This window comes from Python bivittatus, unplaced genomic scaffold, assembly GCF_059951505.1.
Source record: "Python bivittatus isolate LINGU-HERP-01145 unplaced genomic scaffold, Pbiv_v1 ctg000080_np1212, whole genome shotgun sequence".
Classification (NCBI taxonomy): domain Eukaryota; kingdom Metazoa; phylum Chordata; class Lepidosauria; order Squamata; family Pythonidae; genus Python; species Python bivittatus.
The window spans coordinates 8,753,309-8,769,801 of NW_028277035.1; the positions used below are offsets into that span (position 1 = coordinate 8,753,309).

Consider the following 16,493-nt stretch of genomic DNA (forward strand, 5'->3'; position numbering starts at 1 on the left):
ACCAAATCCACCCTTGCTGGATCAAACTTAAGTGTACCAACCTCAGCCCTAGGCAGCTGCAAATGTCCAGCATGCCCTTGTGACCTCCAGTCTGGACTACTGTAATGTGCTCTACATGGGGCTGCCCCTGAAGAGCATTCAGAAGCTTCCACTGGTGCAGAATGTGGCAGCATGGGTGGTAAATGGGGCCCATTATTCAGCTCACCACTACTAGCTGCAATGGTTGCCAGTGTGCTTCCGGGTACAATTCAAGGTGCTGGTTGTCATCTTCAAACCCTTCATAACTTGGGAGCGGTCTACTTAAGGGATTGTCTCTACCCCGTTGTTTCTACCCATCTGATCAGGTCAAGCAGAATGGGCATGCTTCAGGCCCTGTCAGGAAAGGAATGCCAGTTGGCAGGGTCTAGAAAATGTCCCTTTTCTGCCATACCATGTCCTATGCAACATTCTCCCTCCAGAGGTCAGAATGGCCCTGATTCTGCTGGCTTTTCGTAAGTCCTTAAAGACCTGACTCTGGGCCCAGGCCTGGGGCTCCGTTATTTTAGTGATTATGGTATATGATTTATTCGCAGCTGTTATGTATTTTAATTTTTGTATTACTGTTGTGATTCTTTTTATTTTATTTTTAATTTTCTTCACCAACCAGAGTCACTTGTTGAGATGGGCCGCCATACAAATAGAATAGAATAAAATAAAATATCTAGCAGCCACTGATGACTTCATCCTTCATGACTTTGTCTCACCATCCTTTAAAGTCGCCTATGCCAATGATCATCACCTCAGCTGAAATAACAAACTGCTTAATTTCCTTGTGCTTTTTGTTTTTGTTTTGTTTCATTCTTCCTTCTACATGAACATCTAAGCCAAACAGTTACTCTCTCCCCTGCCCCCAACCTCTTCCCTGCAAAGTGCAAAACTCTAGCTATGCAGAGAAAGAGAGGGCAGCTAGAACTTAGTGCCTGGAAATTCACCATATTTGTGCCAGAGCTCTTCTTCCAGCAATGACCATACAACAGGTTACAATTCAATAGAAGATGTCACATAGAGAAAGATTCAGTAACTCCACCAGCACTATACTGGGAAAAAGCAGAAGTTTCTTATGAGTAAAGAAAAATGAATGGCTACTCTACATACTAGTAGGGCACTCCAGAGAACAGACTGAGCCAAGAACAAGTAACGTGAATATAGACTGCTATGTAAAGAACATGAATGGCATTCATCAGAAATCCTACTCTACAAGTCAAGATGCTTTTTTTAACTATATGCTGCCCACAGTTGCTGTGAGTGGGGCAGCCTATAAATGTGATTGACAAACAAGTAAACAAAGAAATATCCTGCATCTTAAATAGCGGCCTCTGCCAATGAACTTCATAGTAGGAAAAGCCTTACCTTCTCAATTTCTGTATATGTGGCTCCTATTATACAGGTAGTCCTTGACTTATGACCACAATTGGGACTGGAACTTCTGTTGCTAAGTGGTGCAGTCGTTAAGTGAGTTATGCCCCAATTTTAATGACTTTTTGCCATGGTCGTTAAGCGAATCACCATGGTCTTTAAGTAAATCACGTGGTAGTTAAGCGAATTTGGCTTCCCCCATTGACTTTGTTTGTCAGAAGCCACCTGGGAAGGTTGCAAATGGCAATCATGTGACCCCAGGATGCTGCAACCATTGTAAATACATGCCAGTTGCCAAGCGCTCAAATTTTAATCATGTGATCGTGGGGACACTGTGATGGTCATAAGTGCGAGGACTGGCCCTAAGTCACTTTTTCAGTGCTGTCATAACTTTGAATGGTTGTTAAATGAATGGTCGTAAGTCAAGGACTACCTATAGGCACAGAAGCAATAAGAAAAGTTGAAAGCTTCAGAATAATTCAGAAATAAGTCTTCACAATTTCAAAGATCAGAACTTTGTTTCACTTAATGAAAAACAAGCCCTGTTGTATATCAAGGATACACTGGTGAAGAAAAGGGAGGGGAACAGAGGGACAGATCCGAGTTTCAAATATGTCATCTGAAAAATGGTATCTGGCCTTGACCACGAGCTCGTCATTCCAGGAATCCTTTGGCTTTATGCCACCACTTTCAGTGGTGCTGCTTCAACAGAGTATCTGACCAATAATCCTTTGATATACAAGTGGAACACAATCCTAAATTCTTGAGATAAATCTTGATGAAGAATGCCTGGCAAGGTATGATGAGTACAATATTTGAACTTAACAATTATTACATACTGATCATTTAACTGAAGAATGAATTTCAGTGGTAAGAATGTACTAAAATCAAACAAACATGCTCCAGACAAGAAGATTAAAGGCTATCCTGCCCTTTCTGTGCAATTTTTGGGCTATCAACCCACCAGAAACTCTTTCCCTCAGCAATCAGGGATTCTGAAAAGGTTTCAATACTAATCTTGATCCTGCTAGAATAAAATTGTAAAAAAAAAAAAAAGATTCTGAATGCAAAAGATAGATAGATAGATAGATAGATAGATAGATAGATAGATAGATAGATAGATAGATAGATAGATAGATAGCTGATGTAAAAATAAAAAGTCTCCTACTGTAATACCTGATTGTTCAGGAAACACACATCGTTGCTACTGGTTATTGAACAAAATATTTCACCAGATGGCAACATCTAGCAGACCTCATCATAGTTCTGGCTGATCCCTGAATGGGAGACCTCAAGGGAATGTGAGAGCTGTAAACTGGACATCTGGGAAGAAGAAAAAGGCAAACCACTTATCTACTGTTGCCAAAAAGTGATACGGATGTGTCCAAGAAGTCCTGAACTCAGCTTGAAGGAGACTCTATCTTTTTTTAAAAAATTGAACAGGTAGTATAATATGAATATCTACTTGAATTAGGTTTAGAGTTTATATTACATACACTGCTCTGGCAAACTTTCATTGGCAACTTTTTTTTTTCACTTTACAGAATTTTAAATTCAGATACTGCTACCATAAGCTATTTAACTACCTTTGAGAGCCACGGTTCCTATGGGGGATGGCCATAATCAAACATGGCTCATGCACAAATAGAAGACAGCATTACTGACATAAGAGGAAAATTGGCAAATTATGCTAAGCAAATGTAAATCAGGCATCAATCTCATACTCTATTGCGTGATGATTGTAATAGTATGTGGGAAAGACCTTGGGAGATGGGGAAAGAGATTCTGCCAAGGGAACAGTCAGATAAGAGATAGCATAGTCTGCAGATGGATAGTGGGTGGGGCAAGAGGCTCAGAAGATATACTTCTTAATTTTTCAAGGTGTAAAGGAAATGAGGAGACAATTGTACTTTCAGACTTGCAAGATTCTGTCAATGTAGCTTTACAGTAAAGTAGAATTAACTTATCTAGTTGTGATTTCTGGCTGGTTTACTTGGTAAGGCTGACATGATTGCATGGATAGTAGTTAATTCAAGTAGGCATATATCTACAAAGGTATTAATCATTCTAGAGCTAGTTTGGTGTGGTGGTTAAGATACAAGGCTAGAAACCAGAAGACTGTGAGTTCTAGTCCCACCTTAGGCACCAAGCCAGCTGGGTGACCTTGGGTCAGTCACTCTCTCTCAGGCCTAGGAAGGAGGCAAGGGCAAACCGCTTCTGAAAAACTTCTCAAGAAAACTGCAGGGACTTGCCCAGGCAGTTGCCAAGAGTCAACACTGACTCAAGGGCACCAAAAACAAACAAACAAACAAAAAACATCACTCTACTGAGCTCCACAGCAAGGCTTGCCAATTAAAATAAGATGCGGTTGGGGAAAATATTCTGATGCATTTCCTGTCCCTTGCAGTGGTATTATTCAGGTGGTATTGATATTTACAGAGCTAATGAATAGTACATGGCACCCAATTCAATAGGATGAATTTACAAGTACGGGTTCATTTTTTAAAAAAAGTACTTTAGCACCTTTCTGCTACAGTAAACACAGACAATGGCTTAAAAAGATCTAATTTGTCTAAGAATAGCAGCAAATAAAATTAAACATTAGCATTTCGGCAGATAAAACAGCCAAGGCAAAAATCTGAGTGATCAGGACTAGTGCATGGAGTCTAACAGAAAGGAACCCAAAGAAATTTCAAAGTTTTAAAACTGAGCTTCAAGGCTACCCCCACTGGACATCTTCTCTTCAAAAGCTACAAACAAACTTCTGTAATTGAGGACATCTAAAGGATTGATCATGGCATCCATTCACAGCGCATAAAATCTTTCTTCACAGATCCGTGGAAGAAATAGCCATCTTCAGCTAGGAATATCTCAGAACATAATTTGTATTCAGAATAAGGATAAGGTAACCTATAACAAAGGAGGTCTAGATGGATTGTCTTGGTACACATTTGCCTAGATGTGGGAAAAATATTGCTGAACTACAACTCCCAGCAGCCCCAAACCAATAGTGAAAGATGCTGAGAATTTAGTTCAGCAACATATGGAAGGCCACAAGTTTCCCGTTTTTGGTATACATAAGGTTTGGCAGTGAGTGTGTTGGGAGGAGGCACAGGTTTTGAGGCAAAAGAGGGGGGTGTCAAATCATGGTCTAGCATACAGTTCCTTCTTGCCTCAATCCATCCCCAGAGGTAAAGAATATATTTCTCCAAAATAAAAATGCACGTATTTCCTGGTGATTGTCCTTTGAGATATGACATGTACATTTGCAAAATTTGGAACCCCTTCCAGTGTAAGCTTCCATTGCTAAGAGCAAAACATCCTTCATTTTTCCCAGCTGTGCAAACAACACCCCCTACCTCAGTTTGGAGGGCTCACTTAAGATAAATAGCTTTTATCTTAAATTAAAGCATAGCCACTGCATCAGTGACTTCAAAATGGTTTGCATAGTCCTGCACATATTTAGCTGGACCAAAACATATGTCACCAAATGCGGATTACCAACTTTCAATTTTAGCATATAAAGCCACTACATCATTACACAGATGTATCCATGTACCTGAGAAGTCACCCCGAACCACCAGGGCCAAGAGAGCATCCTTTCCATTCACTCAAGGCAGGAGCGACGGATCGCTGCTGCTTTCAGCAGAGTTACTACGAGCATTGCAGCTGAACTGGGAACATCACAGAACATCCCAACATTGCCAGACAAGAGATTGATTATGGAAAAAGTAGTATGGAAAATGTGGAAGCACACACTTGTCATCTGTCTGCAACACCTTAAAGCAGGCTATCTGAATGAGTTGCAGGCAGGTGCTGTGTTTGTGCATCTGCATGTTCTGAACCACTGAGTCCAAAGCACTGCACAGCCTATCAAGATATATATTATACCTTTGTGGGTTTGCAATTAAAAAAAAAAAAAAAGCAAAGTAGTCCACCAATTCAACATGCCCATGCTGACATTCACTGGCTACAGAACCAAGGATTTAGAGAGAGATGTAGCCTTTGACCATAGGAGCCTATTTACGTGGGCATTAAAAAATACCACTTCTCTTACACATGTATAAGAATCAATCCAGCAGCTTTTAATACAAAGAGTTGACTCAAATTCTTGTCACCTTCCAGAAACTTCTTAAAATGGAGATTTTCTGGAGGGAATTTGAGGGCTGATACCAGATGCTTTATGGAGTATAGGTTTGTCCATGATGGCTGGTATTATTTTATAACATTTTCATTGTTGTCATTTTTCTTTTATATTGTGAGCCAATAAGAGTCTGTGCACAATTCAGCAAGATATAAAAATGAGGTCTATAAATAAACAAATAAACTACACCAACTAACAGTTCTGCCTCACTGTATCATTGTTAGATACTCAACTATCATCTTGCACAGCAGCTTTCTCCAGTGCTGTGTCCTACTGATGCATCAGAACAGCTATTCTCAGAATCCGCAGCCAGCAAGATAATGTCCATACTGTTGGAGTGCTATTGAACTGAAGTCCAATACAGCAAGCTGGGGAAGGCTATTAAACAGGAACATCACTTAGTTGCAAGATGATGCATAGTTATCTCCTGAACATTACCGTAATTCTAAAATATTTTATCTCCTGAGAGCTTGTCTGAATTCTCCGTGATCAAGCTACAAATGCTATTCGGAATCCTTTTTTGGATTTATTTCACAATTGTAGACTAATTCAGTAAGTGGGCAGCAGACTGGGGGAAACTGAAATAGGAGCAAAGGATGGGCCACCATTATTTGTCTACATTTTTTTATCTCTTTCAAAGTAGCCGAACTATTTTTGATAGTCAAGATTAATATTTTTTTTTTATGTCTACTGTCACGACAGATTAAGGGATTCCAGGCTAGTGACCTCAAAATGAAATCCTAATACATTTCAACTCTCACAATTTAAATCTAAAATCACACAACTGCTCAAATTGGCTAGGGCAGAACTTATCAACTGGGCATAATGTTCCCAGTGTTTGTCATAAGGTACTGAAGGTAACCAAAGTTGCAGCAGTTTCCATTATTCCTGTTGTATGACCTGGAGTTTCAGGAACAGCAGAAATAATAAGCATTGGATAAATTCAAAATAATTCATTTCCAAAAACTGTCACAGGCTCAGTGCTTTAAAATGCATATAAATGAAAGTTCCTGCATCTTCAAAGGAAGGAGACATTACGGTTTCATTCCAATATACTGTTTCAATTCAATATTTATTTTGAATCAAGAACAAACTAACATAGATCAAACTACTTACAATTCACCTCCTTGAATATTTTCCCGGAGGGACTATTAAAAAAAGAAAAGAAAAGAAAGCAGTTGCAAGAAACGTCAATCTACACTTGGTGTTTGCAATGGGAGAGAAGGCACTTTTCCTGTTTATTATCAAAAACTGTTATTCATCCGATGGGGGTAAACTACAAGTATTTATTTCCTTTCCCCATGGGATTGTATAATTGAGAAGACATTTTTTTCTAATTAGAAAAACAGAACATCACAAAAAATAAGTGTTCCTCTAACTTCTCCCTCCCACCGATGGTAATTTCTGCTGCAACTACTCTGGATAAAACGAAAAACCAAAAGCACCTACCCAAAGCAATAATTCAGGAAAGAGATTTGTACAACTCATCATCACATCAAATTTACAACAAAAAATGTGATGCACCCTAAGAGGAAACTGGAAGAGATCTTCTAACTGGGAAATACTGAAACATTTTTATTTATTTATTATTAAATTTGTATGCTGCCCATCTCCCCCAATGGGTGACTCTATAATAATAAGAGTATTATTATCAATAATAGCCAAAAACTGATTGGCATAATGGCCAGGAAATACAAAAACTGAAGCTGGATATATAGCTGTTGTAAGAATAACCACCTATAGCCAGTGAATTATCTGTAGAGAGCAAACTAAAAAGGATTCAGACTGGAATAAATGTTACTTCTTTTCATGAGAAAAGCTGTTATCAAAATAACCCTTCATCCCCTAGATTGAAGGTGCTATCTCTGGAGAAAAATGTGAGAATGCTTTTATCCCACACCACATGGTTGCAAATTACAACACTCAAAAATAGTTTTGCTGGACTAAAACAAATGTCCATATAATTCAGTGGTCCACAGCGCCCTTTCAAACACCCTTAGAAAACTCACAACAGGGTCTTATGGAAAATAAGCCATGCTCTTGATTGGGAAGCAAAATGGGACCACCCAAACAATAAAACAAAATCAAAGGACTCCCTAGGTACACAGAAGATGAGTTTTCAGAATAAGAAAAGGCAACTAAATGGCCTGACAAGGACCTATGAGCAACACAGAGGCTAATGACAAAAGTCAAAGGGAAATGAGTCCAAGAATCCAGAATCTGCAGCAACAAATGTGAATAAACCATATATATACAGGGCTTTAACAAAGATTTAGTCAAACAGTCAAAGGCAAAACAAATCTGGAAAACACCTTCAACTCATATATTTCAAGATTTTCATTAATACAGGCCCAGTTTTATCGTTATTACAAACTTCTGCAGTACATCTTACACATATTTATTCAAAAGTCCCATTTTCTGCAGTTGGATTTACCTTTTAAATAAGCAAGCACAGGACTGCAGCCTCAGTGACCCTAACATATTACCATTTATTCATCTGTAAAACACCACTGCCTATAGAATATCCCTGGCTAAAATTATTTGTTTGTAGATTAAAAACAATGATTTAGCACAAAGTAAGGTAATACATAGGCTGGGTTCATACAGGTGTTTCTGTATTTTTGCATTGTTGCATATTCCAAAAGTTAAAAAAATATCCAATTTTGTGGCTAGGTTAAGGAAGCAGGACAGAGTAAACCATATAAGGAACACCCATTTTCTTAACAGAAGTCTGCCAACCAAATTATTACAAAATGGGAAGAAAGAATGCAAATTCTCCATTTCAGGAATGGAGCTCAGTGCCTACATAGTGTTAATGAGGCAGGTTGTCTAAAGGTTTGGCAAGAAGTCGGGAAAACAGGGCACACACTCAAGCAGCATATAGTTGGCAGTGAGAGAAGTGGGGTATATCATAAAATTCTGCCTAAACTGCTTCCAGGATTAGCTGATCACACCATTTCAGAGGTATTACTGGCGTAAAAAGAGAGAAAAGATGTGTATTTTAAGAGAAAGCCACCCCCATCAGAATTCTCACCATTTGTGGATGATGTTATGCAACGAAATTGATACACAGGGATGGTGCAGTTCAGCCAAAGGTCTGCCCTGTGCCCGTTCCCAACGAGCCATTGCTGAAAAAGAATGAGTGGTTTATCAGAGATGGAACAGTTCTGAAGGGGGTGGGGCTAAATGTAAGCTTCCATGCCAAGGAAGTTAAGCCAATCAGTCAAGATCACTTAAGCAATGAGAGACCCCTTGAAGGCCCACGCATCAGTAAGGCTTCTTTCCAAAAGTGAATGTAGAAATACAGGTCTCTCTTTACATTGGCTGAGAAGAGAAAGACCTTTCTTTGTGGCTTGATTCCTTTGACTGCATTACAAAGAGCATTCAAAAGAAGGGCAAAAACAGAACAAAACATCTCTCTTTTAAACCCCTTGACAAATTTCATAGGGAAAATCTTACTCCCTCCGACCTTCATTTCCCAATGGCAGACCACTAAGAATGGTTCAGGAGAACACCAATAAAATACACTGCAGCTCATACAGTTATCTTTTAATACTGGCACACCTGTAGTGCCAGGACTAAAAATCTGTAGTCCTCCAGATGTTGCTGAACAACCACCTCAGCATGCTTACATCAGCCACGGAGACTGGTGCTGCTGGAAATTGTCATTCTGCAACATTTGGAAGGCCACTAGTTCCTATCCCTAAAAAAATTTAAAATTGTGGCTCATGGACACTTTCAACGGTCTGGAAACTTTTCTGTGGTTACTCAGTAGGAGGAAAATTTTCCTGAACCAGTCCAGCACAGGGACTGACTCACATTTAATAAGCTTTTGTGCTTAAAATGTTGATTTATATTTCATTTTAGCTAACAGATACCCCCAAAGGCCAATATATTCTCTGACACATATAACTACTTTGGCTAGTATAGCAGAAGTTATGAGAATGCCAATGACTCTGTTTTGGAGAATAGTTTGGGCTACAATTTCACATTAAATTTCAAAAGAATAGATAGGTAGGTTAAAATAGAGAAAGTGGATATATTTCATAAAGAAGCAGTGGGTTAACTGCACAATGGAGCATTGGATGCAGTCAATAAAAACAGGCAGAGTTGTTTACTTACACTGACAATTGTAGAAACGAAGAGAAGAACAAGCACCGAAATATGGAGCACAATGATTCCCAACAACAAAAGGAGCATTTTGGCAAAAGTGTTCAGTAGATCTGGAAGGGGGAAAAATAACTTTAAGTAGAGAGAACAATGTTTACACATGGATGAGATTAGGCAAACTTGAATTTGAGAAATGAACAGCAGAGGGTGCCTCTGAGATGGAATACAGAGTTGTTTTAACCCTCAGTTGGTGATCACTAAAGAAATTCACCAAATGTGTTTTTGTTTTATGCAGAATGAAGCTAAGAATATGCATGAAAGTAGGAGAGTTTCCAACTTCTTAACTAGGAGATGAAAGCAGTAAGTATAAAACAAACAATAGTAATTTTGTATGTCTGAAGCAACTCAGTGAATGTGATTGTTCAGAGAAGTAAAGGGAGAGATTTGAAATAATTCAGACCTGAACAGTTTGGGAACTTTCACTGCAATCACAGAGGTAACTTAGAGTTGCAGAAATAGCAAGAAAAAGGGTGCAACATTCCCTACCAAACAATTCATAAAATATACATCTTGAATAATTTTCCTTCCCAGAACCTGATCCCCTTTTTTCCCCCTCCACATTTGGAAAAGTTATGGTGACGCCTGGTGTACTGAGTTTAAATGCCATAGCATTCCTCAAAGTTTCCATTCAGCCTACAGGAACTCTCCTCTGGAAAGAGACAGCAGACAAAAATCTCTTTTCTGAGGGTGCACTCAAATCATTTCAAAGGGAGAAAAGTCTAAAATGAAGTAGGAAAACAGTGCCATGCTTGGACAAGACCTCCACTGGCTGAGGTGGTTTAAGAGGCGGGGAATGGAAACCGTTATGCCACAAAGCCACCATTCTCCCTTGAATCATCTGCATCTGCAGACTAATAAACCACCAATCCCTCAAGTTCACGGCCCAGCTATCCTCACCATTGCTAAAGATAATAAAATTAAATGGACAATTATCTGGGGGTGGGTGAGCGGGGAAGGGGGGGACAGATTTTGAGGTTTGTAGTATTTCACAGGATAGCTGGAATGAGGAGGGAGAAACAGGTAAGTCCTGCAAGTTCCGAAGCAACAACTAAGTGGGTCTTTGGAACACAGCTAGAAAATAGGGGGCTTGGGAACTTGATGAAATTAATCTAGAGGAGGTGGGAAAATCCTCTCCATTTATTTTTTACAAACTAGGAAGAAGGAAAACCACAACTGCCGCACCATAAACACACACACCACACACTTCAAAGTCTACCAAGGGACTGCAGGGAGGAACTGGATTCCGGGCAGCGGGAAATGGGGGTGGGGGGTGGAGAGATCTACGTGCTAAAATGTTTCAACCCGTTTCTAATTATATCAAGGCCAGCGTGATTGAGAGCGGTTAGCTATCAAGTACGAAATGAAACTTTGCGGACCTGAGAACTCCGAACCTGCTCCAAACTTGTCTGCCGAGGTCCGGCCAGCTGCAGAGGGTCTCTCCCGCCCCCTGCCCCTCCCAAGGAATGCTCCACTTACGCCCGCTTAGGATGCGGGGCGGGAGGAATAATAATAGCAGGCGGGTCGTGGATTTGCAATATCCGTACAGGAAAAGTGCCGGGAGTCTTCGGGGCGAGGAGGGTGATTTGCAACGGCCACCCCGAAGCGATTTGGGGTGACAATTCCCCGTCCCACTAACAGAATGAGTCGGAAATGAAGCGGCCTACTTACTCCGCTGCAATTTGTTTTAATTCCTGCCGGGGTCTCTCCGCCGGTTGCTCCCTACCACTGGAAAAAAGGAGCCCCCCCCAAAGAGGAGTCCGAGAAAGCGGCTGCCCTCGTGTTTTTCTCGCCGAAGACCGAGAGGCGGGAACTGAAACGTTTCGCCCTTCAGCAGGAACAACGCCCCAATCGCGGCAGGGCGCCAAGCGGGCTGTGTATGTGTAGCACGCCGACGCCGATGGACAGGCAAACCGGCAGGCTGGCCGTGCCCCATCTATAAATACTTTCCCGGTGGAGAGAAGAGGGGGTGGGATGGCCGGGCGCGTCCTCAACGCAGCGGCTCTCTGGTGCTTGCAGCGCTAAAACCCGAGCGCAGGAGAATGACCTTCCCGCGGAACTTGTCTTCTCTTGCGCCTCTAGCAAGGAGCGTGGAAAAGGGCGAGCCAAGTATAGATCGCGCCTCACCGGGGCAGGCGCCACGTTTCCAGTGCCGGTATTCCTCACTTCAGCCCCGGCGCACTCGCTTTCCTTTCCCACCTGGTCTCCAGAATGCCACACTCCTCGGTCCCGACAGGGCCCTCGGCTTTCAATTATCCTGGCTGAGGAAAGAAATCCAGAGGCGGCTACAAAGAGCCTCCCGGAGGATGCGCAAAGACGCTGCTCTCCGCTTGGTGCGGCGTATGACAGGGACCGCAGAGAACCCCCCGTTTCCCAGCAGTGTTAGCAGCCTATATAGTGCGTCTGCCTCACACACTCGCTGGCACACACATTCACTGCCGAGCGCGGCGCAGCATTCCCTTAGCAACCCCAAAGGAACCTATAAGGCCACCTCCCTCGCGCCACAGGTGATCGCCCTTGATTCCATGTCGTGGGTGATGCCTACCATCCCGGCGGCTTTCAAGCCACTCTCCTCCCCTCCCCTCCCCTCCCCTCCCAGCTTTGGCTTCCCATGGCCCACAACCAGGAGGTCTGCGAGCACTGCGCCTCCCGCGCAAGATCTCTTCCCAAAGTTGCCAGCGCGCGACTGCTTCCGCGCGTCCAGCCTTCCTTTCTTCTTGGAAAAGGAGGACTTTGGAACGGCGCTGGTACTGTTTAGAAACGGGCCGGGATTGACCCATTGATAATTGTCCCAGCAACTTCGGTGCCCCCCAGTCCCAAATAAACGAAGCGGTAGACCGTTGGGGGTCTGATCTCAGTTAAGAAACAGGACTGATGTTTCCTGATCGTGTGATGTCCCCGAAGAGCTTTGGCCCGCTAACCTTCCTAAGAGGTAAGGCTAGAAAAGTTTACGCTAGACCTAGATGATGATGATAACAACAACAACGACAACAATAACCCTGATCGTCATCATGTGGTGGACTTACCAAGGCCGAAAACAGAGCGCTTCCTTTGCAGCAGTACTCCCTAAAGCAAGAGAACCCGGTGGTTTAAACTCCTGGAGCAGAGTCCCGCCTAGCAGAACCAAAGTCGCCGCAAACCACTCCGGTGTGTATCTGCGAATGGGACAAGCCCCGGCTGTTTGCAATCCCTTTACTGCAAGCGCAGATCTCGTGCTTACTCAGTTTATTCAGCCCCCGTTCCAACGCCCAGATATGTCATGGTGGCCTGAGAGAGAACACCCTGAACTATTTAAAGGGGCAGCGCCTCTATCTTTATCCCCCAGCAAAGAACACAGCAAGCACGCAGAGCCTATTTGGGGGGACCAAAGGATTACTCGGCGAGGGTGTGGTTTTTTGGACTCTCTGGTAGCGAAAAGCCACGTGAGGGGCCAAAAGTGACAAAGGGGTCGCTTTCGTTATATCCTTGGCAGCTGTCACTCAAATGCCAACGCAAGGGGCAGAACCAGGAGTGCAATATTCAGTGGGAAAGTTGACGGAAACCCTAGGCTTGCTTTGCCTTCCCTGTTCAAGGTCAGTTTAGTTTAAAGTACTGAAAGAAAAGGAGAGGCCCTCTTTAGAGGCTTTTTTTTTTCTTGCCGTACTACTGTGTTTTCCAAGGACATATGTTAAGCAACCCGAAAATCTGGACACTCTATGCCATGCCTTTTTTGATATGTAGGTTTTATTCTTCTGGATTTGTGTTTCTTTTCTACATTGGGTTTAAACAAATTTTGAAGGAGCTCTTAAAGTTAAAAAAAAAAAAAAAAAGTGGCTAAGTGACTTTGATCTCCCCCCATTTATGATATTTATACGGAGTCCCCCTCTTTCCAGATTACTGCCAGGTGAAAACTCCTGTCTGTGTCCATAAAGCATATCATAAAAATGGTTAATTCATATGTGGTGGTGAAAAAAGTGGCCCATGCTCATTTCCTTATGGAATTTCATAATTCTTCTAGAGATCTCTCACCCTAAACATAGCAGCTATCTGTCCCTGTGAAGATAACATGGGAGGAGGGAATACTGTCTCTGCCACTGGCTGGGCTATTATAGATCTAACAAGTGATTGCATATAGAAATTAAGAATAAATTGGGTGAAAGTTTAGTTCATTAGCAACCAACCAAAATTACTGCTTTTTTTTTTTTTTTACAGAAACAAGAGGCAAGGTAGGTGTGCTAATCGCTCCGCTAGTTAGCTAGTTATATTTATATTGCCACCCATCTCACAGAAAAGTGACTCTAGGCAGCACACAATAAAAACAATAATAAAATCAAAATATTTACATAAGCACAGTTTAAAAAAAAACATCAGCAATATTATTAATAGCAAGACAGTAGAGAAAGATTGATGCTAAAAAAACAATGCATCCATTTCATTAGATCACCGTTTCCGTGAGATTCACAAGCCTCCATGTTCTGAGGGCCTTCTGGAAGGTTACCAAAGATGGGGCCAATCTCACCTGGGGGGGGGGATGATGTTCCACGGGGGGGGCCACAGCAGAAAAGGCCCATCTCCTGGGTCCTGCCGGATGAAACTCTTTCACAGACGAGAACCACTCGGACCTGGTGGGAAGGGCAGATGTAACCAGGTCTGTCTGGGGCAGTGCAACCCTATCCAGTAACAAAGATGGCATAGTCCCTGAATCAGAGGGCCCCAAACCCAGAGCCACTCCGGCTTGCCAGGGTTCAGCTGAAGCCTGTTGTTCCCCATCCAGGCCCCCACAGCCTCCAGGCACCAGGATAGGACACCAACAGCATCGCTTAACTTGCCAAGGGTAGAGAGGTATAGTTGGGTATCATCAGTGTACTGATGACACCTCACTCCGTGGTGACAGATGATCTTACCCAGCGGCTTCATGTAGATGTTGAACAGGAGGGGGGGAGAGCACCAAACCCTGTGGAACCCCACAAAGTAGGGGCCACGGGTGGTATCTCTCCCCTCCAATCACTACCGATTGGAATCAACTCTGGAGAGAGGAGAACCATCGTAATACGGTGCCACCCATCCCCAATCCCCAGAGCCAATCCAGAACAATACGATGGTTGATGGTACTGAAGGCCACTGAGAGATCAAGCAGAGCTAGGATGGATGCATCACCCCCATCCCGATCCCGCCAAAGATCATCCAAAAGCACGACCAATGCTGTTTCCATCCCATATCCAGGTCTGAACCCTGAATGAGAGGGGTCCAGATAATCCGCTTCATCCAGAATCCTCTAAAGTTGCTGCACAACCACCGTCTCAATCACTTCCTCGAAAATGGGAGGTTGGGTACTAGACAAAAGTTGTCTAGTATGGTGGGATCCAGCAATGGTTTCTTGAGGAGGGGTGGACCAGCGCCTCCTTAAGGGTGGAGGAACTCACTCAAAGAAGAATTCGCTGCCACTAGAACCCACCCACACGACACTCCCCTGGCAGCTTCTTGCATTAAGTTGGGGGGGGGGGGTTGCTTTTTTTCTCCACCTTTTTTTAACTCCACTTTTTAAATTCACTTTCCTCAAACTTGAAATACAAAGATTGGTCCTTCCCCTCCAATAATGTCACCAAATCACTACCACGCCTCCTGTAGCCCATGAAGTCTGCTTGTTTTTTAAAAGTATGCCCACCAGGCACAAAACATTTGCATGTGTGTACTGTAAAGGCTGCAATGCCATGTGTACTTTGCCTAGGAGGAACTCCTCTTGAACCCAGTGACAATTCTTAGTAACTACATTGAGAACCAGGTTGTGTGTCATCTGGTCAAGGTATCACCAATGGAGTTAATTCCATTTGGGACCAGAGGAGCTGCATTTAGGTCCCTCATGAGAACTCTATTTTTATTTACTTATTTGTGTGTGGAAGCCCTCTTTTATGCTCTCTCATGTCTCTTGTGATTATGTATTTCATTCATTAAATTGGAAAGTACAGGGTTTCAAAGCCTCTTTAGTTTGACTTACTAGAGAGAAATTAGAAGTAATCCACATGCCAAGACAAATTCAGCCATCTCAGTGTTGCTTAAGCAAATAAGAATTCCCCTAGGGCATAAGCTATTCAAGGCAGAAAAAAAGTTGAGGTTTGATTAACTGAACCCTCTCTAAATAATGAATTTGTACTGATATTTTTACCATGTACCTGAAGCTGATTCTTACCCCTCCTTTTGCCAATCTGCGCAAAACTGGCACATATTTTGCCTTCAAATGTTCCGTAAGGCATTCTGATAAGTGGCTTTCTAAGGGAAAGAAATCTGGGCCTTTAGTGGTATGCAGATAAATGCAGCTTGTTTCAAAGATCTGAGTAGGCACTTTGTTCCTTGCACACAATACCCACTTTCTTGGAGCTAGTATTTTATAGACTACTTGCCATCTAAGAGTTCAGAGTTGATATCAAAAATTCAAGGGAGGCATCACTGTAGGGAAGGGAGCAGGAGATACTTCTGTATGTTTTTCTGAGAGACATGCAGCAAATTCTCATGAACGTGAAGCATATGGCTGGCTGGTAATTGGCAGACTCACTAAAATTAATTTCTGGTATGGGTATGGGTATCAAAGTCAGTATTTTCCTCCATTGCCTTAAGGAGGCATGGAATTACTGTACTTAAACTTTGTTATGACTTAGCTGAGTGAAACAGGAGACCTTCTGTCAGGCTAACACATCTGAGATGCAAAAATATGGATGACCACATTGCTGCACTGTAGCAGTCATTCGTACTTTTGTCCATAGGATCAGACTGAGAGCATCAAAACTCAGATGTAGATGTAGATACAGATGTA

General features: G+C 42.5%; 1 protein-coding gene and 1 long non-coding RNA gene across 4 annotated transcripts in view; one reads left to right on the plus strand and one right to left on the minus strand.

Moving 5' to 3' along the window:
* The window catches only part of PMP22 (peripheral myelin protein 22), a 28,330-nt gene extending 15,344 nt beyond the window's left edge, over positions 1–12,986 (minus strand). The window contains exons 1-3 of one of the 2 annotated variants that reach the window (XM_007424029.3): positions 12,733–12,986; positions 9,662–9,762; positions 8,574–8,667 (exon numbers count right to left, since the gene is read on the minus strand). In XM_007424029.3, the coding sequence (XP_007424091.1) occupies positions 8,574–8,667; positions 9,662–9,739 (172 nt within the window). In that variant the 5' untranslated portion in view covers positions 9,740–9,762; positions 12,733–12,986. Of the gene's footprint in view, positions 1–8,573; positions 8,668–9,661; positions 9,763–11,377; positions 12,005–12,732 lie in introns of those variants that run through there. The other variant, XM_007424030.3, reaches the window with a different exon arrangement.
* LOC148216614 (uncharacterized) overlaps positions 12,004–16,493 on the plus strand; it is a 58,049-nt gene continuing 53,559 nt past the window's right edge. The window contains exons 1-2 of one of the 2 annotated variants that reach the window (XR_015794692.1): positions 12,004–12,638; positions 13,898–13,911. This is a non-coding gene — a long non-coding RNA (uncharacterized LOC148216614). The remainder of the gene's footprint in view (positions 12,639–13,897; positions 13,912–16,493) is intronic. The other variant, XR_015794691.1, reaches the window with a different exon arrangement.